The sequence below is a fragment of the Pyrus communis genome, chromosome 15 (assembly GCF_041283825.1).
Source record: "Pyrus communis isolate YQ-2024b chromosome 15, ASM4128382v1, whole genome shotgun sequence".
NCBI lineage: Eukaryota > Viridiplantae > Streptophyta > Magnoliopsida > Rosales > Rosaceae > Pyrus > Pyrus communis.
Window position 1 is genome coordinate 1,601,406 of NC_142579.1, and position 23,385 is coordinate 1,624,790.

At 38.0% G+C, this 23,385-nt stretch overlaps 4 protein-coding genes across 6 annotated transcripts; 3 read left to right on the plus strand and 1 right to left on the minus strand.

Moving 5' to 3' along the window:
- LOC137740048 (uncharacterized) lies at window positions 1-10,073 on the plus strand. Its single transcript, XM_068479839.2, has 21 exons — window positions 1-557; window positions 690-822; window positions 2,782-2,918; window positions 3,021-3,066; window positions 4,149-4,361; window positions 5,095-5,598; window positions 5,682-5,816; window positions 5,922-6,137; window positions 6,218-6,307; window positions 6,397-6,641; window positions 6,749-6,837; window positions 7,022-7,062; window positions 7,398-7,428; window positions 7,520-7,642; window positions 7,726-7,943; window positions 8,041-8,136; window positions 8,247-8,359; window positions 8,560-8,695; window positions 8,799-8,903; window positions 9,163-9,565; window positions 9,673-10,073. The coding sequence occupies exons 1-20, from the start codon at window positions 7-9 to the stop codon at window positions 9,361-9,363; spliced, it is 3,423 nt and encodes a 1,140-aa protein (XP_068335940.2). The 5' UTR covers window positions 1-6; the 3' UTR covers window positions 9,364-9,565; window positions 9,673-10,073.
- A 1,385-nt stretch (window positions 10,074-11,458) lies between these two features.
- On the plus strand, window positions 11,459-16,752 carry LOC137718251 (kinetochore protein NUF2 homolog). Of its 3 annotated transcripts, XR_015957244.1 has the most exons (12): window positions 11,500-11,744; window positions 12,113-12,331; window positions 12,928-13,018; window positions 13,106-13,285; window positions 14,076-14,165; window positions 14,992-15,099; window positions 15,345-15,398; window positions 15,536-15,650; window positions 15,823-15,992; window positions 16,066-16,161; window positions 16,272-16,419; window positions 16,614-16,752. XR_015957244.1 is itself a non-coding variant. In XM_068457771.2 (11 exons), the coding sequence occupies exons 1-11, from the start codon at window positions 11,581-11,583 to the stop codon at window positions 16,320-16,322; spliced, it is 1,326 nt and encodes a 441-aa protein (XP_068313872.2). In that variant the 5' UTR covers window positions 11,459-11,580; the 3' UTR covers window positions 16,323-16,752. The 3 variants fall into 3 exon arrangements, 2 of the variants coding, with proteins under 2 accessions (XP_068313872.2, XP_088542948.1); XM_068457771.2 differs by having other exon boundaries at window positions 11,459-11,744; window positions 15,823-15,980; window positions 16,272-16,752; XM_088686822.1 differs by having other exon boundaries at window positions 16,272-16,752.
- A 1,193-nt stretch (window positions 16,753-17,945) lies between these two features.
- LOC137718243 (small ribosomal subunit protein eS30z/eS30y/eS30x) lies at window positions 17,946-18,679 on the minus strand. The gene is made up of 3 exons (XM_068457759.2): window positions 18,520-18,679; window positions 18,305-18,442; window positions 17,946-18,166 (listed from the first exon to the last, which is right to left on the minus strand). Exons 1-3 carry the CDS (start codon window positions 18,521-18,523, stop codon window positions 18,120-18,122), a joined length of 189 nt encoding a protein of 62 aa, XP_068313860.1. The 5' UTR covers window positions 18,524-18,679; the 3' UTR covers window positions 17,946-18,119.
- Window positions 18,680-20,637: 1,958 nt separating this feature from the next.
- Window positions 20,638-22,293, plus strand: LOC137707779 (UDP-arabinopyranose mutase 3-like). The gene is made up of 2 exons (XM_088685422.1): window positions 20,638-21,058; window positions 21,875-22,293. Exons 1-2 carry the CDS (start codon window positions 20,732-20,734, stop codon window positions 22,127-22,129), a joined length of 582 nt encoding a protein of 193 aa, XP_088541548.1. The 5' UTR covers window positions 20,638-20,731; the 3' UTR covers window positions 22,130-22,293.
- The last annotated feature ends 1,092 nt before the right edge of the window (window positions 22,294-23,385 follow it).

Sequence of the window (23,385 nt, forward strand, 5' to 3'; positions counted from 1 at the left end):
CAAGGCATGGGTCCACGGGCGACAACCGTATATCCGATGTTACGAAATTACGAGCCACTTGTCTGTCCAGAGCGTCCCCACAACGTATATAAAGCCTTCACTCCGAAGCAAAGCGGCGGCAGCAGCAGCAGAGACTCCCTCTCCAAAAACCTAATAAAAAACCCTTGCACTAAACCTCCATTTCCCCTCGCTGGAAACTTGCCCCACCCGAAACGCCGTCGCACGAACGATACCAGAAACCCTAGGTATACAGGGAGACTGAGAGAGACTAGAGCAGACGACATGTCGCAGTCACTGGAGCTTTTGCTGATACAATTCCTGATGCCGGACAACGACGCCCGGCGGCAGGCGGAGGACCAGATAAAGCGGTTGGCCAAGGACCCTCAGGTGGTTCCTGCGCTCGTACAACACCTCCGCACCGCCAAGACGCCGAACGTGCGGCAATTGGCCGCCGTGCTTTTGAGGAAGAAGATCACTGGACACTGGGCCAAGCTCTCTCCTCAGAGTAAACACCTCGTTAAGCAGTCCCTCATTGAGAGCATCACAATGGAGAACAGGTCTGAATTTATATCTATTGCTTTGTTTTCGATTTTGGGTGATGCTTAATTGCTTGAGCTTGTGTGTCAGTGTCATTTATTTGCTTTACATTCAAAATGGTTTGCTTATTGATCTTCATGGTGTTTATGCAGTCCGCCGGTGAGGCGAGCCAGTGCCAATGTGGTTAGCGTCGTTGCAAAATATGCGGTCCCGGCTGGAGAATGGCCGGATTTGTTGCCCTTTCTGTTTCAATGTAGTCAGAGTGCACAGGAAGAACATAGAGAGGTAATTTCCGTTGTGTTCTGAAAAAGCCCTTTTCTTTTTCTTGTTGCACTCTCTATATCGTTCCCCATGTTAACTTCATTGCGCTCTATATAATTGTAATCCTGAAAGTTCATGAACACTTGTGACATTACTCACAAGAGGAGGCGTAATGGTTGGTAAGACTAAACCTTTGGTGCATTATTTGCAAAATGGAAGCTGAAAGTTTGACCGCTTTTTCCCTTCATTGCCCTACAATGTCCAAAGTTGTGGCATAAATTGTGTATGGAAGCTAATATAGCCAGGGTGATTCATGAGTTGTGCGATTATGCTTGTTGAGAAACCTTATGCATTATAGTTTTGGAGTAGGGGAACATAACAAGAATCTTTTGGAGGTGGTTTGTTGGCTAGTTTGGGGTATTTCGTATAGGACTAAATAGTAGGATTATTGGAGATTCTAGGGGGCAAGTGGAAGGCTTGAGGATAGTGGTTGCAATTGGGTATCATTGTGGGCATCAATTTCTTTTGGGATATATCATTCTCCTGTATTACTGCAGATTAGAGGGCAGCTGATTGGGATAGTGCTGTATTGTTTTTGTTGGAGCTTTTTATATGCTATTTAACAGCTAATATGCTAGAGGTTCTGCACTTTTTTATTGGACATATTTTCTGCTATGTATCGTTATTGTTGTCTCTTAATAAAATCGTTGAGTTTGTCGCAAAAAATAATTTTGACTGCAGCCAAAATTAAACATCTCCGTAGAGTAGTTTCCTTCTAATTTATCTTAAAGCCCAAGTAATCCAAGCCATCGATAGGTAACTATTTCTTGGTCAAATGCACGCCACTCCAAACAGGTGCGGCAACGTGACCCAATTTTGTATTATGAAAGAGAAATGCAAAAAAGGGTGGAGAAGAATTGATGAGCATATGTTTGGAAGACATCACAAGTTTCTGTTTATGCTTTGGGCAACAAACAACAGAAAACCTGCACTTTTACCACTGTTCTAAATCATTAAATAACTTAATCAGGTGAACTTGATTAACTTATATTGAGTGGAAATGGATGGTCTATGAATTGAGCTATCAAAGGAATTTGTGTGATGAGGAGGTAGGAGAATTATCGGCTTTGCTGTTAAGAATAGAACAGATATTGTTATATCCTTCAAGAGCTGACTCAAGTTGATGGAGTCTGGAATCATTGGGAAGCTTTTCCATCAAATCCTATTGCTGTCCTTTGCTTATATAGTTAAATATGATACAGATATGGATTTTCAGCCATATGGTTTGATTATGAAGTCTAAAGTTCCCCAATGTGAAAGTCTTTACCTGGTTAGGGGCTCAGGGGAAGGTTAACATGTGCGAAATGCTTCCGGAAAGGAGACCCACTAAACTAATGCCCTCAAAGGTGCATCCTTTGCAAGCATTGTCTAGAATCTGTTGTTCATGTCTTTTTACATTATCTGGTGGTTCTGAAGCTTCGAGAGGAGATGGGTTATTTCCAGAGATTGCGTTGCTTTTATATGAGAGAAGCATAAAATAAAAATACCAGGAAAGTGGTAGAAAACCAGGACTTTATGGGGTTGTATTTTTTGGCTGTGTTATGGGTAATATGGATGGAAAGAAATAGGATGTTTTTTGAGGGTGGGAATCAGCAGAGAGGAGTTATTGGAGAAAGTTTGTTTATGGTCTTCAGGATTTTAAAGATGTGTTTTTTTTTTTTTTTTTTCAGTTATTTGGCTTGATTGGAACCCCGCTATGGATTTTTCATAGCTGCTTTTTAGGGGTATTTCATTTGTTGTTTCACTGATCTTTTTTTTTTTTTTTTTTTTTTTTTTTTTTTGGCTTTGTTTTTATTTTGCGGACATCTTATCCACTTCTGTAATCCATCATTCAACTGTGAATGCACACTCTTGTTTATGCTAGTATGTAGGTCAGATTCAATATACTGATTTATATGGTTGGTTTTGCTTTGTTGAAATAAGGTGGCATTGATCCTGTTCAGCTCTTTGACTGAAACAATAGGGAATACTTTTCGGCCACATTTCGCAGATTTGCAAGCTCTTCTCTTGAAATGCCTGCAGGATGAGACAAGCAACCGCGTCAGAGTTGCTGCACTCAAGTAATGCTTACTATATTCATAAGTTTGATATATTTATGCTTCTTTTTCTAATAAGTGATTAGCTTGTGTTTTCTCATTTGAATTGTTGAATTGTTATGCCAGGGCTGTAGGGTCTTTTCTGGAATTCACTCATGATGGGGTTGAAGTGGTGAGTTTGTATTCATGCTGTCTCTTTATATCACAAATAAATTCTTTTATGAGCAATATGTTCTTCAATATTGATTATCTGTTTCTGTTTGTCCTCTATACTTGGGTAAGTTGGATAACCTAAAATGATGTTGAAGATTTAAAGTTCCCGTGAATTACTATGTGTTTACTACTCAGCATGTTGATAGCACAACGCATTTTTTTAAACAATTCAATTAAAAAAATTTAAACACAAAAATCACCAAACAGATAAGGCTTTTGAAATATAAACTAAAGCAACTATTTTATTATTTATAAGGATCCATCACCTATTATTTACAAGTATCCATCACCTTTACAACAAGAGTATCTCTTTCTTGGTTTAGAAAAATATACAAATAAATTCAGTCTTCTGTTGGTATGATGGAACGTGCTCTTGACTGGTTTTGGTGAGAGAAATTTTGGTTTAGCTCATAGATTCATTTGTCCTAGATTACACTGTATTGTTTTGTATTTGACAGACACATCAGACCTATGGTAATTTTTCCTTTGATTTTTTATTCTATTGGACATGATCATATATTCTTTGGCTGTTACATCTTTTAATATACCTAATGCTTGAATTTCATGGAATATGATCCTGGCTGTCTATGCGCTGAATGGTTGATGAAAAATAGCATTTCAGAACGTGATTTTTAGTGAGGCTGTGATGTGATTTATCATTTAACTCACTGTGAACAGAGGATTAAAGTTCCTCTTTGAATCCTTAAATAAAATTTTCACAAGAGAAAATTACTCTCTCATCAAAACCACAGGTGATAGTCAGTTATAATTTTGGGATTCATTTGAAGACCAAATAGTGACCACGCTTTAATCAACATTCTTAAATAGACCAACATAAGATCCCAAGTCTGACTGACCAAACATGACAATCTTATTCCTTTGGCATTTTATTCCAAGTAATCTGATGCTTTCCACATCTCATGTCAAGCATGCCAAACAGGCATTTGGTTTTTTGTGTTATTTGCATTTTCTCCCAAATTTCTTGCAGTGTAACTAATTAGTTCGTTTTTATTGGCATTTATCGTATTCATACCAATCCAGGTGAAGTTTCGAGAATTCATACCCAGCATCTTAAATGTTTCAAGACAATGCCTTGCAGCCGGCGAGGAGGATGTTGCTATTATTGCTTTTGAAATTTTTGATGAGTTGATTGAATCTCCCGCACCTCTTCTTGGGGAATCTGTTAAATCCATTGTGCAATTCTCTCTTGAAGTATGCTCTAGTCAAAGTTTAGAATCTAATACACGTCATCAGGTTAGTAAAAAGGGTCAGTTTTCTCGTCTTTTCTGTATGCTCTCAAGCTGTGGTTGGGCTGATAAAGTTTGGGACTGGACCTAACAATTTCCGTTTGAGACCAAATTTTTTTGCCACTTTCCTTTCCATTTTGGCCCTCAAGATATGAAAAAGAAAAACTGAGACAGCTGAAAACCGTAGTCGCTCCCACCAAGGATTCCCTCTTGCACCTGCTTGCTATTTCTCTCTTTCCTCTCTTTCTCCTCTCTATGCAAACTGAGGGATCAAAGGCCGGCAACTCTGCCCCTCAGATATGATTCTAACTAGCTCTTGCAGATCCGGTGTACTGGATTATGTGCTCTCTCTGTTGCTTGGGTGCGTAGCCCCATCAGCTCTCTCAGTTGTATGTGGGGATCTCTAGTGTTGCATTGCGATTTTGGGTTGTTGCAGCCTCAGGTTTCGACCTACAATCTGGGGGCCGGAAAGGTCGTCAGCTTCCGACTGATCGGATTTGATAGTTGGAGAGAGAGAGAGAGAGGCGATTTTCCGGCAGCGCAGCCATTACAGACATCGACGGAAATTGGAGCTGCTGTGGGTTTTGCGCTTTTCAGTTGTTTTTTTTTTTTTTTTAATAAGGGAAAAATGGAAAGGTGAAGTGGCAAAAAAAAAAAAAGTTTGTTCTCATCGGTAAACCAAGGCTCTCTGTCTGTTAATATTCCTCATCTTTGTCTCTTACGTTTTTGTTGCTTCTCAGGCAGTTCAGATAGTTTCATGGCTAGCAAAGTATAAATCCAATTCCCTCAAAAAGCATAAGCTGGTCATCCCTATTCTGCAAGTTATGTGCCCATTACTCGCGGAATCAAATGATGAAGATAAGGATGATGATCTTGCTCCAGATCGGGCTGCTGCAGAAGTTATTGATACTATGGCTTTGAACATACCAAAGCATGTTTTCCACCCTGTCTTTGAATTTTCTTCTTTAAGCAGTCAAAATGCAAATCCAAAATATCGGGAAGCATCTGTTACTGCTTTAGGTGTCATTTCAGAGGGTTGTTTGGAGATGATAAAAGATAAGTTGGATCCAGTTCTTCATATTGTTTTAGGCGCTCTGAGAGATCCTGAGGAAATGGTTAGGGGGGCTGCATCATTTGCATTGGGTCAGTTTGCGGAGCATTTGCAGCCTGAAATTGTTTCCCACTATCAAAGTGTGCTTCCTTGCATTTTGAATGCCCTCGAGGATGCATCTGACGAAGTGAAGGTATGTTTGGTAGAAGAAAATTAGAAGATTGGTGTAGTTTATTCATATGTATTTGATATGATTAAAACAATCTGTATGTGCAGGAGAAGTCATATTATGCTTTGGCGGCATTTTGTGACAACATGGGTGAGGAAATTCTTCCATTCCTTGATCCATTGATGGGAAAACTACTGGGGGCCCTCCATAATAGCCCTCGTAATTTGCAGGAGACGTGCATGGTATGGTGGTCTTCTTTGGGCTAAAGATTTGAAGTAAATTCTTTTAAACATTATCTAGGTATCCAAAGAATTATTTTAAATTTATTGATTTGCATCATATTGCAGTCTGCGATTGGTTCAGTTGCATCTGCCTCCGAACAGGCATTCGTTCCATATGCTGAAGGGGTTTTGGAGTTGATGAAAAATTTCTTGGTGCTTAGTAATGATGAGGATCTTCGTTCACGAGCAAGAGCTACTGAATTAGTTGGAATAGTTGCAATGTGTGTGGGGAGAACTAGGATGGAACCAATTTTACCCCCTTATATAGAAGCTGCAATTTCTGTAATTTATATTTCCTCATTCCTTTGACTATGATTATTTTGTCTCAATGTTGTTAGTTAACACATCTAGTGTTATCACAGGGTTTTGGATTGGAATTCAGTGAACTTCGGGAGTATATTCATGGATTCTTCAGCAATGTGTCAGAAATTTTGGATGATGGCTTTATACAGGTATGGAAGGCTTTAGTTGGGTAATGCTTAGTATAATTATTCACTTGATGCCCGTTTTCACGAGTTATTTTTCCCTTTTTGGAAAACAGTATCTTCCTCATGTCGTACCCCTGGCGTTTTCTTCGTGCAATCTTGATGATGGAGCTGCAGTGGACATCGATGAGTCTGATGATGAAAACATTAATGGATTTGGTGGAGTTTCATCTGATGATGAAGCTCATGATGAGCCAAGAGTACGAAATATCAGCGTAAGAACAGGAGTTTTAGATGAAAAAGCAGCTGCAACTCAAGCTCTTGGCTTATTTGCACTACATACGAAGGCCTCATATGCACCGTATCCAACATGTAATTTTATTTGATCTTTAGGTTAGCATTCTAAGTTTATGGATATACAATGTTAATCAATAAGATATGATTTTGGGATCTTTGACTTCTTTTAAGCTATTTGGAGGAATCATTAAAGATCCTAGTACGACACTCAGGGTATTTCCATGAAGATGTTCGGCTACAAGCAATCATTTCACTGAAACGTGAGTTCAAACTTTTTGTCTGTATCTGCATGCTATCTGTCAAAGGTTACTTATCTTAAAGGATACTGGAAATGTGGATGAGCTGGTTAATTTTCATTGAGTACTGTCTTGTTTTTCTGTTAATTGTATGATATTAATATCACTTGTTCATTAACAACTCATGTTTGGTTGATTTCAAATACAGATATTTTAACAGCAGCACAGGCAGTTTACCAGAATCATAATGTTAGTGGCCATTCATCTCTCTCTCTCTCTCTCTCTCTCTCTAACTACTGACTTCTTCCATGTTGAATCATGTCTGATTTTTTATTACTTAATATGACACAAACTTCAGACACCTGTTTCATTTACATATTTAGTATTGATCTGTACATGCAAGTGTGTGTCATGATCACTGTTATTTGGTTTTGCAAACTTGTTTGTAGCATATTCATCTGTGTACTGTAATGGCTTCTTGGACCCTCCTTTTTGGTGTCACCTTGGTATATAGTTGAGATTTCATTTGAAATTATTAGGTATCAAAGTATTGTACTAAATGTTTTTGTGTTCTTGTTTTGCAGGAAGGACAAGCAAGGGCTAAGGAAATCCTGGGTAAGATAAAGACCTGAAAACAGAAGATATTTGTACCTGTCCTCATCCTGGTTTTCTGTTACATTATCATCAAACTCTTCAAAATCTGCAGATACTGTGATGAATACTTATATCAAGACTATGACTGAAGATGATGACAAGGAAGTTGTTGCTCAAGCTTGTATGAGCCTTGCTGATATCATCAAAGATTATGGATATATGGTTGTTGAGCCTTGTAAGTATGATTTGTAGTTGGGTGTTATCCTATTTGTTGAATTAACTTCTAAAGGCTGATAACATGATGTCATCCAATATCAGATGTACCACGGGTTGTTGATGCTACTCTGGTACTGCTTCGGGAGGAATCAGCTTGTCAGCAGACAGAATCCGATGATGAAATTGAGGACGATGATGTTGTACATGATGAAGAACTTATGGACGCAGTTTCTGACCTTCTTCCTGCTTTTGCGAAGTCAATGGGTCCTCATTTTGCACCTATTTTTGCTAGGCTATTTGAACCTTTAATGAAATTCGCGGTGGGTTGCAAAAATATTATATCAAATTTAGTTGCAAGACCTTGCTAGCGTTTTGCTAGAATAGGTATTTTCCTAATTTAACCATTGGTGTGTTCAGAGAGCTTCACGGCCATTGCAAGATCGGACAATGGTTGTTGCCTGCCTTGCTGAAGTCGCTCAAGACATGGGTGCTCCAATTGCTGGATACGTCAATGTAAATTTTACCAAATTTCTTATACATTATTCTTTTAAAAGAAAATTAAGAATGTACATTAAGTTCTAGGATACATTAAGCTAGTTTCTGATATTTGTGTCTGGTTTCAGAGGGTGATGCCCTTGGTAATCAAAGAACTAGCATCATCAGATGCCACCAATAGAAGGAATGCTGCTTTTTGTGTTGGAGAGTTCTGTAAAAATGGGGGCGAAGGGACGTTGAAGTATCCTTTTTTTATGTTAAAGACTTTTTAATGTCTTTTCCTTGTTCCTTACTTTTTCTTTGGAATTTTCTTTATCCTCTGATTGGTGTTCTGAGTTCAGGTATTACAGGATTTGTGACGAATATTTGTTTGTAGAAATTAGTTTGGCGTTGAAACCTAGAATGTGCCTTCTGCTAGTGTGTCCTTTAATCATTTTCCAGATACTATGGTGATATATTGCGTGGACTTTACCCACTATTTGGGGAATCTGAGCCAGATGATGCCGTCAGGGATAACGCAGCTGGTGCAGTGGCAAGGATGATAATGGTGCACCCTGAATCTATCCCATTGAATCAGGTAAGTGTCCTGATGACATTATCGGGCTTACTGTTATCATTCTTCCATCATTTTGTTATTCTTTTGCTGAGCTTAAGTATATATCTCCTTAATAAATTTGCAGGTACTTCCTGTTTTCTTGAAGGCTCTTCCACTAAAAGAAGATCGTGAAGAGTCCATGGCAGTGTATAGTTGCATCTGTACTCTTGTTTTGTCATCAAATGCTCCGGTTAGTTCACTGCTCCATGATTTCAGTCTGAAACTTGGTAGATTAAAATGATAAGATATATATTTTATACACACACACATTTATCATATGTACATATATTGTACACACGATGAGGGATCCCTCTATGGAAGCTCCATGTCTATTGGGTAGTCCTAGAAGTTGCACTTTTTTGGTCTTTTCGGTTTTTCTTGTTTTCTTTTCCTTTTTTTAATGGAGGTGACCATAAGTTTCTTACGCGCTCATTCTATGTTCCAAGCAGATCCTTTCTCTAGTCCCTGAATTGATTAATGTATTTGCTCAAGTTGTGGCATCTCCGGTTGAAACTCCTGAAGTAAAAGCACAAATCGGAAGAGCTTTTTCTCACCTGATTTCCCTCTATGGCCATCAAATGCAGCCCCTTTTGAGTAACCTCTCCCCTGCTTATGCAAATGCCCTAGCTGCATTTGTCCCGAAAAGCTGATTTGGGAGCCAGTGGCTTGCCTTCTTGTTGCATTTACTCCAAGAAGCTGTTCGATTGAGCCCGTGAATTGTGATTCTTCACCAATATTCTCTACTTGCCTTTTTTGCTGACATTCATTTTCAATTCAAAGACTGCGGTATGTTGTTCCCGTGTTTAATAGCCGGGATGGCTGAAGTCCTGGAGGAGAACGTTGTTCTATAAGGTATGCATGTACCCTACGGTATGAAAAGTGTGCCCTAAGAGGCTATGAACCTTATCTTGCAAATTGCTTTAACCTTCTATACATGTTTTTGTTCCCGTGTTTTACAGGTGATCCTCCTCCTAGTACCACCTCCATTTTTCAAGGCTGGAGATATGCTTTTACTTCTTTTCCCTATTCTCTTGTGGTATCTGTTTTCCCCGAATTTTTCCTTCCATTCTCCTGTCTGCTTTGAGCGTTCGTGTGCATTTTATTGTTTGAGTTTTACGGTTCTTCGCTGTGGGGTTTCTATAGGTTTGAAAATTTCGCCTTTCCCCACATAGAATTAGTGAAGATGATGTTTACCCATAGTATGTCGTTCATGTGTAACACAGCCTTGTCTGTAAGTTATTGATTGCAGAATCAAATTGCCAACGGTGAAGTTGGTGCTTTCGTTTGTTGGCAGTCATACTAATAAGGTTACTTTTGTTTGAAGTCTAATGAGAGAATGCACTACTTTGCAGTTGGGATATGGGAATGGTTAATTTATGTTGTTTCATGGTTGGTAACTAATTCCAGTGTCAATCAAGAGTCGATAGGAGTGACAACTAACCCACGTTGATCAAATCCGAAATGGGGAGTAATTTTTGCACAGTTTTTGGCTCCTGGTTCTCGTATTTGTTCAATTCAATGGTTAGAAACAAATTAAGGCTGTGTGGGTGGTGAAAAACGGCGTGCAAAAATAATTTCCGATACTGAATTGTTGTTAGGAGATGCAGGGAATGTGAGGGCTATCTTCTACTTTGAAACAACAAACTTGAATCTCTAGCTTTTTGATGTGTATTCTGATCGTGAGGAACCACACGATCGGTCGCCCAACAGTATGACAGTCTTAAGAGTCGTACTATCTTATAATCTTGAGGGGAGACACTTACGCATGACATGGTATTATTGACGTTCCAAGAGTTACATATGCAAGTTTCTTTCTAGACGGAAGCATGCATGCCAAGATTCCTTGTCGATCTCTATTTATCATGTATATCACTTGGCTCCTTACACTATTTATACTGAACTGCAAATTACAGTGTGACATTAGCAAAACGATTAGTTAAAATCATGAAAAGAAAAGTTTATGCAAACATATGTAAAAGAAGGAATGACTCTTTTACATTGAAAGAGCCAAGTATTTGTCTATCGCATCAATCCACTGTAATTATGGGGGAGGAGTAATCTTGTCTCTTGTTCGATCAGATATCCCCCTCTGATGATCAAGATGAAGAAATTTGAGAAAAGCCTTAGTTGCGTAAGGAGATCTTGACTCGTGTTGGATTATTAATTTCGATGCTACTGATTAAATGACGGATGACAAGTCTCTCTTTTAATCCATGACTCCTCCTCCACAAGAGATCGTCATCACTTTGAAAGATTATGGAGATAGCAAGAGTTAAGTCGGAAGATCAGCTTGCAAATGTTTTAACAAAAGCAGTTTCGAATAGGCTATTTTGCCAAACTTGTGATCAAGTTGGACATGTTCAATAAACAAAACATGAATCTCTTTAAATCAATTTAAATTTTTAGCTTCCGTCCTCATTCTCTGTTAGTCCCATTTCTCATACACAAATTTGAAGTAAATCAATGAACCTGTCACATTTGATTTGGCCTTCCACGAGGATTGAATTCGAGCCTCAAGACCAACCTCAAGACCTATTAACTAAAAATTTCATCCGAACTCCGAAAAATACAACTCTTTATCACATTCCTTTCATTTGTAACTTGAAATTTACATTTAACTCATACAAGTTTAAACTTTAACGACGGATGGATAATCATTTTTTCTTAATTTTTGTTTTAATTTTTTTCGTTTAAAAAAAAAACGAAATGGTTATCAAACCAACAAAATAACAGAAATTTTCAATTATCGGAAGGAGCGGGAAAATATTCAGTTCCAATTCCCCTTTTATATCTCTTGAGCCTTTCCCTTCTTGGCCACTCGGCAGTACCAACTACCGAGTTTGTGAAAGATTTGGGGAAAGAAAGAAATGTCGAAGTTTGAGTACCCGAAGCTTACTCGCTCCGACATCGTCACAATCCTCGCCGACGCTCACATCGTCGTTATTTCCGACCGCGATCTCGTCAACCCCAATCCTGATTTCGTCGCCGACCTCTACACCCGCATCCTCGTCTCCCTCGACTTCTTCCACGAGTACTTCTCTCTCCTTAAACCCTAAATTTCCCGCTAATTTGTCCACTTCACTAGAAATTTAAGTCCCTAATTTGCGTGCTTTTAATTTCAATGGTTATATGGGGTTTTGCGTTTTCGGTAGTTACAGAGATGGGTTTGGACCCAGATACTCCATTTGATTCACATTCGAAAAGCGAACAAGAATCAATGTTTAGGGGCCGTTTGATAACCATTTCGTTTTCATTTGTTTGAAAACTGTAAACTCATTTGGTAACTAAAAAAACGAAATGGATATCGAACGGGGCCTTGGTTTTTCAATATTTTATGTTTGGTAATAGAGAAGAGAGAGTCTGAGCTTCAAATCTTCGTGGGGTTTCTGATTTATGCAGGGAAGATTACGGGCAGGTTGAGTTTTCGGCCTTGGAGCAGCTCGAGAATCCGGATTTTCACATGGACTCGGTCCGGACCATGAAGCTATACAACAGAATCAAGGAAGTGGTGGCTTTAGTGGATTGTCCTAAGAAATTTACTCTAAAAGATATGATAAAACCTGAGACGGATCGGACTGAATATTTTGTCAGTGCACTTCTCAATTTCTCTCTTCACAGGTAAGATTTTGTCTTTAGTTATTCCTTTCAAAGATTTTACTTTTCGTAGTACTTGTGTGTGATGATTAATAATACTCCGATAAATTCTCGTTTGGGCTCTTCCAGTTTGATTTGAATGTAAATGATGCATGGTTAGATGATTTAATTTGTGAATATTAACAAACTTATTATAATTTGTGTGACCGTCTGTTCTTAAGTTCTTAACACAGTGATGCTACTTTGTCCCAGTTGATGGTAAACTAAACCTACCGCAAGTGATCACAAAAAATATTTTCGTGCTAAGTATCCTCAATGTATGTGAAATGAATCTTCTTATTGTCATTCTCACAAGGAACAATGATTATGGAGTCACTAGAGATGCCTCCTTTGTTTTGGGGGGAGAGAGATAGATAGTGAGAGAGGGAATTTTCTTTTGGGTCAGATGTATTCACAAGGAAGCACAAATCAAAATTCTCCTGAAGGAAAATAGTTCTTCCCATTTTGAACTTAATTGAAAAGAGAAAATATTTCACATATGAAAAGCTCAATTATTCTGGTTTAATTAGTTCTATCATAATTGCTTCTCACACATGATAGTTGTTTATGTTACATATCAGAGAGACAAAAATGAATATCCTTACCCAAGTCGTGGATCAATTAACTGACATAGATGAGCAACGCAAGGGGTGGGAGGACAAGATTTCCCAGGTAACTTTAATATAAAAAAGGTTCCTTTAATAAACTAAAAGGTTCAATGTCAAATATGCATCAATTCACTAGATGTTTGTGTTGTAGTTGAATGCAGAGATTGCGGACTACAATGAAGTAAGAGAAAAGGAGTTGCCCCTTGTTCAAGAGGTAGATGCAAAAGTTAAAGAATTGCACCAAACTGTTTCAGGCCTTAACAATCAGCAAAAGTCACTGAGAACTTCTCGTCAGAAGTTGAAGGAGAAGATTGGAGAAATAGAGGAAAAGGTTAGATTATTGACTGCTTGGCTAACTGATATATGCTCTAAATAGCATAAAAAAACACAAATAAATTATAAACTCTGGTAGGAAAGCTTTTGTTATTGCTGCAGATTAAGTAATTGGTAGTGTTGAATTGTTAAGAATTTGAAGAGGAACAAATTTAGGAACGTCTGTTATTTCGTTATGAAGATTCATAAACAGGCATTAAAAGAATTATAAAGTGTGAGATTAGAATAAAATTGCACGGGTCCTCCTTAGACTTTGTGACATCCACCAAATGTAGTTCAATGATAACACATCTACTTCCATTGTGGTATTTGTTAGCCTGGATTTCTTATTCTTGATTGGGCCCTTTGATTGACTAAAGTTGGGCATGCTAGTGTGTGTGCATGTGGTTGCTCCCCAAAACTCTAACCTTATGTGTGTAGGAGGGAGAGTAGATGGGTCAACATAGATCAATCTTTCCCAAGTGTTAGGATTGAAGAGGCGATACAACTGAAATGTTTTAAAAATTCCTTTTTAAGTACAATTATTCCCAGTCCTTATTTTCATATCTTCAGTTAAACATAGTATCAAGTCTTCAACAAGGTCAGAGATTATTCTTATTTGTATATGTTTCTTCATTTAATAAAATTCTTTTTCTTTTCAATTGATGCCGTGTTAAATTTTGATTTATTGTGATCAACTCTTCATCCAGATGTTTTTAAGTATAAATTTATGTAATTATCACTCTTCATCCAGATGTTTTAATTATGTATTTATGTAATTATTCTTCTGGCGTATTCTTTTACTATAGGTTTCTAGTGCAGAGTTTTCTTTGGTACAAAGTGTTCAAGAAAATGCAAATTTGCGCTCAAAAATTGTTCAGTCACCAGATAAATTGCAGGTATATTCTCTTCGAGTTCTATTTACTGAATGACAGTTCACCAAATAGTACTACTACATTCCTGTTGATTGCATCCCCACTCTGGGTGTTACAAGGCTCGTGAGTTTTTCTAGTTTTATTTGCTGTAGTTAAGCAATTTGTAGATTTTATGTGGTCATGCTTTGGAGATCCATATGACAACCTTAACTTGTTATTGACCACTATAGGAGATGCAAGAATTTGAGATAAGATTATTAGTAATAATAGCTGCTTTTGCCTTATTCCATTGCAAGAATATTGGCAAGTAGTACAACATGGAGGAACTTTCCTTCAAGATAAAGGTTGCGAGGGCTTACAAGAAGTTGGGCCACTCCACCATGGCCAATTGGTTTTAGAGCCTCAATTTCCTTCATACTAAAATATTTCCTGGCTTGCCGTGGAAGCATTCTGGAGGAATTGTTATATTCAGAATATTTATAGTACCTGCACGAATTGGTTGTCATTCGACTACCAGTCTACAAAACCTCTAATAACAAATAAATTGTTCTACCCATTCGACTCCCTTATATTATAATAGCCTGTTCTCCTTTCCCTTAGCGTTCTAACTTGACATTTTTCTCAAGTATTTGTTGTGTTGCCTGTTTACCTATGATACTCGATTCCATCTTATGCATTTTCCTAATGAGGGTTTAAATTACTTGTTTCTGTACCTTACTAGGTAAAAGTAAGCTTATTATTTTGTCGATTGTGGTCAGTGTTTCTTTAGTTTTCTTTCATTGATTGCTCACCAGAGTTTTGCTCGTTTTGCAACTAAAAGAAATTATTTGTGTTTTTATTGGGCTTAAAGAGGGCTTTAGAAGAGAAGAAATCAGTTCGTGAGGAGGCGAAAAATGCTGAAAGGTCAGCGAAGCAATCTTTGGAGGAGAAGACCGCTGTTGATGAGGTTTATACAAAGGTAATCCATTATCAAACAGTATGCTGTTGATATCTGTAACACCAGTCTTGATCTATATATGATGCAATATGTCCTCATACGTTTTACCGAAAATAGATGATCTAGAAGATGCAATTTAAACAATTAGTAAGTTGATGGAAGCTTAACAAAAACTGAAAATTATATGTTTAATTTTGTTTTTAATTTAGTAATTACTAATGTGTGTACTTTAGTATAATATAACATTGTAAAGTTTTAATGGTCAGGTCTCTAAGAAATTGTCAAAACACTTGGCCCAAATGCAGGCTATACAAGAACAGGTATGCATACCATAATTTTGTATCCTTTAATGATCTTTGTGATAAAGGATTTTCACCGTCGACATTCTGATTCATGCAGTGCAAGTGGCGTTGCTTTAAACGTATTCTTTCATAACGTGCAGTTGTTTATATACTAGGTTAATTCTGCTAAATCAGTGGACAGAGACTTTAAGGCTGTAAAGGCCAAACTAAGTGACGATGGGGTTGTAAGCAAGTCTCTTCAGGCCAAACTGGTTGAACGGGAGGGAAAAGGTAGGATGAATTCTAATGTAAATTGCTTAATTAAAGTTTAGAAATCTCGATCCTTTATAACATTCGCAAAACTTATTGAGCCTCTTTCCTAGCATACCGATAGGGCTTATGATCGAAAGAAGGAAAAATGTAGATAGTGGTAAATTTTCCAACTCTGTTTCTTTTTCTCCAGTGGAACAGTTGAATGAATTAAAAAAGCAGCTAGAAAGGGAAAGAGATATGAAGTTCGAGGAGGCTTCTAAAGATTTGAATAACGTGGAGCTGGAGGTGGAATCTAGGAGGCGTGATCTAGAAGCAAGGCAAAAAGCTGTTGAAGCTGCAGTCGAAGAGGTACTTTCTGAGGTACTTTATAAATAGTGAGCCACTCTCATTCAATCTGATGTACAAATTGATATTGTAGCTTTGCAATTGGTAGGTGGATTCTATCACTTCAAAGACAGCATCAATAAAAGAATCTGGAGCAGCTGATCAGAAAGAATTAGCTCGTAAATGCAAGGAGCTTATGAAAGAGGTAACGTACCTTGCCACCGAAACATTGGTTCCTTTCGATGCTAGGCTGGCTATAGGATAACTGGATTCCATTTTGCCTCCACACTGAAACAATTGTTCCTTTCCTTGCAGTTCCACCAGTACCAGAACTCAATCAGGCTCCTGCTGATGGAAAGCCAATAGTTCGTTGAGCACGGAGCAAGTTCGTTTGGATTTTGTTGGTCAGTTGACCGCAGAAAGTACCGTGTATCTTTCAACAAATGAGCTGCGGAAAGTTAAGGTATATATATTTTCCAGTTGTGTTTGGGTTGTGTATGCATTCATGTAGAGTAGCTAACATGATTGTTGCCATACTTTTTCTTTTGAAAGTTGGACATGTAGTAGCTAACATGTAGAGTAGATTCAGTCGGGTGCTTTACGAAACCAACAATACTTCGCTGCATTTCCAATTGCATCTCCTTATCTCCGTTTCAGTTGTGATTAACGATGTTCACCGTGCACCTCAAAAAGAACAAGTGGATCGAATCAGAGATCGTTTGGTAATCCTATGTATCGAACAACTAAATAATCTCCAATTTGATTACTTTTTCCTTAGATGGTTTATTAAAGAGAATTACTCTAAAGTAATCATTATGACCTCTTGCCTTTATTTTTAGTAAGTTTTAACGAAAAGCCCCCATTACTGTTTACTTTAACGAAAAATCACATTTTTACACTCAAAAGTCAATCATGATACTATTCTTTTTATCTTTTATTTTGTTCTTATCATTAAAACATAAAATTTTTAAGTTATTTTTATTAGTTTTCCTTTATTTTTATAACGAGGAGTGCACGGTGACTTTTTTAGTGCACATACAGCTGCCGTGTGACATGGTGAGTAAGAAAAGGCTTGCGACCACTGCTAGGTCAGCTGCTCTCGCAATCACCAGTTTAATTCGTCGTTGACACGTGGCTGGCTGCCCTTTCTTTAGGTTTGAAGTTCCCAGTACTCTGAAAGACTTTAGTGTTCCAATCGACCGGCTGGAGGCAGAGGTCATCGGAGGAGGTTGTTGGTTTACGGATAACCATTAATCTCTTATCATGGTGTAATAAGTTAATAACTATGGTGATTTTGAGTTCGAAACTAAAAACGAAGTGGTTCTGAAATCTCATAACGTTTATGAACACTGCAACACAAAACTAGAACACCTGACTCGATCCACAAGGACCCGTCATCACGTAACATTACAAAAAACCAAGTTCATCCGACTTTCTATGTGCACCGATCATCCGGCGGTATTTCACAAACATAAATTCACTATGTTCCGCTATAATTTTTGTACATCCGATCATCCGGCGGTATTTCAGTTTGGAAGGCCTGTGCTTTGGTGTAACCCGAGTTCTTGTTCCACCAAGGAACACTTAACGAGGAAATGGGGGGTGGGGGTTCCTCTATTTTCGTCTAGATCTACGAGATTGGAGCTATGGAGATGAAAGAGATGGACATTAGAACGAAGAATAGTCACTCAAGGTCAGGGTCGATGAAAAAGGAGTGAAAGAATGATAATGTTGTTAAGACGAGATCAATGTTGTCATTGGCAAAAGCGAAAATGTGGGGTTCGAAAGGCTTTTCACTTACATGAATTACATCTAGATGTCTGAAAAACAAATAGCTCCGTAACCATCTAGTACTCGAGACTACCAGTAATCTCAGTATGCTCATATACAGGCAGCACCAGAGAAGCCAAAAATCAATACTAACAATGTAACAACAAGGCATAAGCAGATCAAAACTTAAATTACTAACAATATCGAACGATCATGTACTCAAAGACTCAAAAGTAGCAGATATTAATAAGCAATTACCAATCCGGAAATCAAAACATGCTTCGATTTAGAACGACGAAACAGAACCAGTAGATAATGTCAAACCATAATCTGAAACTTCAAATGAAACTAATGCCTCATAAGAAAACAGTAAAAAGTCCCCAAAAAGCAACCTTACTTCTCAGAAGAATTAGGCCCCCTCTTCTTCCCGAATCCAACAACTGCAAATCCAATCAAAATTACAATCAGAGCCATCCAAATTATCAACCCTTTTGTTCCCAAATCCAAAGAAACCCTAATTCAGAAAAATCAAGTATAATTAAACTGAGGAAGTGAGGAGAGGGATGAGCTGAGCTTACCGGCGGTGACGAACCTCCGGTTGTACTGCAAGCGCTTGTGGGCGCGGCCTCTGGGCTTCTTCTTCTTGTCTTGCTTGGCGACCTTCGGGGTCTGACCCCTGACCTTCCCGGCACGCGCGAGCGACCCGTGAACCTTACCTGCACAGCACTCACTCACCGTCAACGACCAATCAGATATCGCGAAAACACGTAGACAGTAAAACTGAATCAAATACCCATGGCTGATTGCAGATGCTGCTGCTATTTGCCGGCGGAGAGACTGGAGACGACGGAAGCGTTCTGTGTGCGTCTGTTTATCGCGCCTCTCTTCGCAATTAGGGTTTTGGTGGAGATATTCGTACCAATTTACAGCATTTGCCACCATGTGAACCACAAATTTCCAATTATGCCCTTTGTATTTCACCTATTTAGTGTACCTATTATTGATAAATAAATAAAAAGTTCAGTAATCTATTATATTTTATGCACTTTCATATTTTCTAAAGAAAATTGTAGAAATAATTTCTCAAATTTAATTTAATTGGAGTAATAGTTACTTAACTGAAAATTCATAATCATTGGTTCTTAACTCATTCAAACGTGCAACCTATAATTTTTTTCGCCAACTCTGCCAGAATTCCTTCAAAATGTGTCACTTTGGATTTGGAAGGACCATTGCTACAATTAGATTAAAGTTGATGGACCATTACTCCAGTTGGATTAAAGTTGAGGGACTATTTCTCCAATTCAGTTAAAATTGAACGACCATGCTACAATTTTTCTCATTTGGTTTCCATATTTGCCCTTTGATTCAACTTCACATGCGAGACATATGACTCATTTTGATGAATGTTCTAAAGAAGTTGACGAAAAGGATCCGTTTTGATAAGTTAATAGACCAATGATCATAGATTTTTAGTTGCAAACATTACTCCAATTGAGTTAACCATTGCTACAACTTCCTCTATTTTCTATATAGATTTTGAGTATATATCACTGAATTTTTAGTGAATTCCTTCATAACCTCAAGGCGAAGACAAAGTTTATGAAAAGTTTTTTTTTTTTTTCGGTACAAAAAGGTTTAGAGGGAGGCTATCCCGTCCCAGAAATAGAGCATGCCACAAATCTATTTGAGGACTTAGAAATGGGATCTTAACTCTTTTTTTGTTTCTTCAAATAGCCCATTAAAGAAAATTACTAGCAGCGAGACTTGAACGTATAATTTGGTCTCACGAAGGAAACGATCTTTAACAATTCAACCAAACTTCGTTAGCAATACACTTAAGACTTTATTACTCATTTGGAATCATGATTGAATATGAATTTTAATAAATTTTGTTAAATCTTTTGATTATATACACACACCAATTTCTATGGTTTTAATAAAGTCTTTAATTTTTTTTTTATCGAATACCCCTAAAATTCTAATTAAATACCCCAGACTTCTACAAACTCATGAATTTTTAAACTTTTTCCCCAATTCTTCAAAAATCCAAATAGAAAAGATCCTACAAACTTTATAAACCTGTTAAAATCTTTTGAAATCTCAATTAAATAAAACCCTAATAACATTAACGTTTAGGCGGATATATGGATGAGAGATTTAGAAGTTTCAAGAGGATGATGCCAAATCAGTAGGTCTGCAAATGTTAGATGAAGGGTATTGCAAACGTACGACAGATTTGTAAATGAAGTTTTGTAAATAGTTACTTGAAAATCGCTCTTAAATATCTTTGTAATACTAATATTACGCATTTCTAATTGCTGTCTAATTTAATGGTTTTTAGTGAGTTTAGAGGACCACAACACATGAGATTTTTTATTTTATTTTTCAAATACTGAGTCATGTAACTTTGATGTACAAAATCAATGAGATTTGAAATAACATAAAGTATTAAGTATGTGATTTTTATAAGATTGCTTATATCGCCTAATGAGAATAATATGTAAAAAAATAGAGATTCAAAAGCAAACACAAGATGTGTCTGTTGAAAGTCCGCCCATGTTCAGTAAAGTAAGGTACAAATACGTTACACTGTATGTCAACATAAACAGAGAGAGTATTATATTTTGACGTGAGGCGTTACTTAAGGCGCGTGAAGCAACCATTTGAATATCGAGCGTAGGGTTGGGCAAACGGGTCTTGGGCCCGCGGGTAGGGGCGGGTATAGGCGGGTCGGGGCGGGTACGGGGCGGGTCCTATTTTTAAATAGGGGAAACGGGGCGGGGCGGGCCTAGGTAATGGCATTCTAGGGTCGGGCCGGTTCCAGATTTATAGAAAAACGGGGCCCCAAACCGGCCCGTTTGTAATTGAAATGGACGGCCCAGATTGAAAATAAACATACCTTCCAATCATGACCGTTGGTTTTAGGTTTTAGTCTAAACTCCAACCCGTCTCTCTCTCCCTCCCTCTCTCTCGCTCTCCGTCGGTGAGAAGCAGCTGCAGCCATGGCGCAGTACAGCAAGGTCGCCCCGACCCCTCTGCTGAAGGACGAGCTCGACATCGTCATCCCCACCATCCGAAACCTCGATTTCCTCGAGATGTGGAGGCCCTTCTTCCAGCAGTACCACCTCATCATCGTCCAGGACGGCGACCCGTCGAAGGTGATCAAGGTCCCGGAGGGCTTCGACTACGAGCTCTACAACCGCAACGATATCAACCGGATTCTGGGTCCCAAGGCGTCCTGCATCTCCTTCAAGGACTCTGCTTGCAGATGCTTCGGCTACATGGTCTCCAAGAAGAAGTACATCTTCACCATCGACGACGATTGCTTTGTAAGTATCGCTTTTGGGTTTCGAAAACTTGGGATCTTAATTGGGGCTATTTTGGATGTGGGATTTGATTTTTGAGTTGAAAAGGTTGGATCTTGGTGGGTTTTGGGAAATGGGTTTTGTTGGGGTTTTCGAAATCTTGTTGTTCAATTGAATTTCGATTCGACTCGAATTGATTAGTTTGTGATGAAATTCTGTTGCTTTTGTTGTTTAGATCTGTTTCTGCTGCTAATGTTTGACTTACCCTCATCGTTTACTTTTGTTAATGAACTTTACTTGCTTTGATCTCTGTTTCTTTCGAGTCATATTTTAATATCATAGTTGCCTTTGGTTTGATCCGTTTCTTACCATGAGTTCTTTCCGTTAGTGTACTTAAAGTCTTGTGTAGAGATGTTGTTTGTTAGTCATTGTCTTCTGATCCGGTTTCGGTGATAGCATGAATTATATAATTGCAATTCTATGATATCGAAGCTTTTGAAAGATTTGTATTGTTTTCGTAAATCTTAGGTTCAGCACTAAGCTAATTGATATACTGTTTACTACATTCACAGATCTCCACCTTGCACTCGAGTCTGTTCGAATTATTGTTAGATTTACACCTAAAAGTTTCGGCCCGTAAATATTGATTAAGATTAAAATGTTTAATTTCGGTTTCGTGTATTCGTAGTTTGAGTAGCTGGTGTTGTGTATTTGGAACTGTTGCTGGAATTAGCAATGTTATGGTGCTGCTAATGTGTTTCAGATTTGATCGATATCCTTAAAATTATTGTGAAATTGAGGTGTTATAACTTAAGTATGGTACTCTTTGTGAAAATGCAGGTTGCCAAAGATCCTTCTGGCAAAGATATCAATGCACTTGAGCAGCATATCAAGAACCTTCTGTCTCCGTCAACTCCATTTTTCGTCAGCAGGTGTGTGGTGCAGGGGAACCTTGAGATTGGAAGTCTCAGAGAAGTTGATGTTAAGTCTGGGCTTCCTGCCACTACAAGTACTGAAAGATTGGAACTTCTTGACGATGACGAGCATATTCTTAGCATTAAAATAATTGGTGGGGATCACAGACTTAGGGTATGAAGACTTTGATATGAAGTTCTGTGTTCACCGGAGTCTTTGCATATCCTTTTATAATTCAGCACATACTTCTCTTTTCCTTTTATTTGGTTGCACATTTCTCAGCATACAAGCTAAAAGGTTAACTAGTTCACAAGATTTTGATATGAAGTTCTGTGTTCACCGGAGTCTTTGCATATTAGTCTGCAGTTTTTTGTGCAGATTGCAATCTGTGCAGTTTGCAATCTGTGAATATGTACAATTTTTTTTTTCTTTCAAACAACCAAAAAAAAAATAAAAAATGGACCCGTGGACCCGGCCCGAACCGGCCCGTTTCAACCGGGCCGGGTAATGTCCGGTTCTTATATTAAAAAATGTAATCCCCGGCCCGGCCCGTCCCGTTCCCTTTGAACCTAGATCCGGTCCGGTCCCTTCAAAATTGGGCCCGGCCCGGCCCGTGCCCAGCCCTAATCGAGCGTCTTTTGAAAAAATTCCTCCACAACGCACGAGCTTCGTTACCTTGATTTCGTGGGGAGAAATTATTAGACCTGGCAATTTCTTACACGACCCGTTAACACGACACGTAAACGACACGAAAATAACCGGTTTCGGGTCAACACGATAACCAATCGGGTCATTATCGGGTCACACGATAATAACCCGTTAATAACGGGTCCTTAACAGGTTTACACGAGAGTGACACGCGGGTAACCTGTTTCGACACGATAAGAAAAATGTTATTTTGATGATTTTAATTTTTTAAACTACTAAAAAAAAACTTACTATAAAATGCAATAGATATAATGAATATGTATATATTGTTTATTAATTATTATTCTATATAAACTTTAAATTTTAAGTTTTATTTATTTATTTATTTTTATAGTATATTATAGGCAAAGATTGAGATTAAAAATCATAAAACACATTAAAAATAAAAATATCAAGTAATATAAAAATACCAAACACATAAAAAAATTATAATAATTAATTTCCCGCCTAATATTTCAAGAGTTTCATCCATTTCCCGCCTAATGTTTGGGAAATTTTGCAGCCTATATCCATCCATTTCCCGCTTAATATTTAACCCAAAGAAACTCTAAGTGTTAGTTAATGTATCGTTTTGATGGGATACGCATCCTATGAAACAAATTTCAATGATCCAACCGTCAAACTTGTTTATATATGCTTCGAGATCGCATACGCCAAAATTTGCAAAAAAAAAATATTTAGAGATCAAGAAACGAGACAAAACTTTTCAACGGTTATAAACGAAAAAT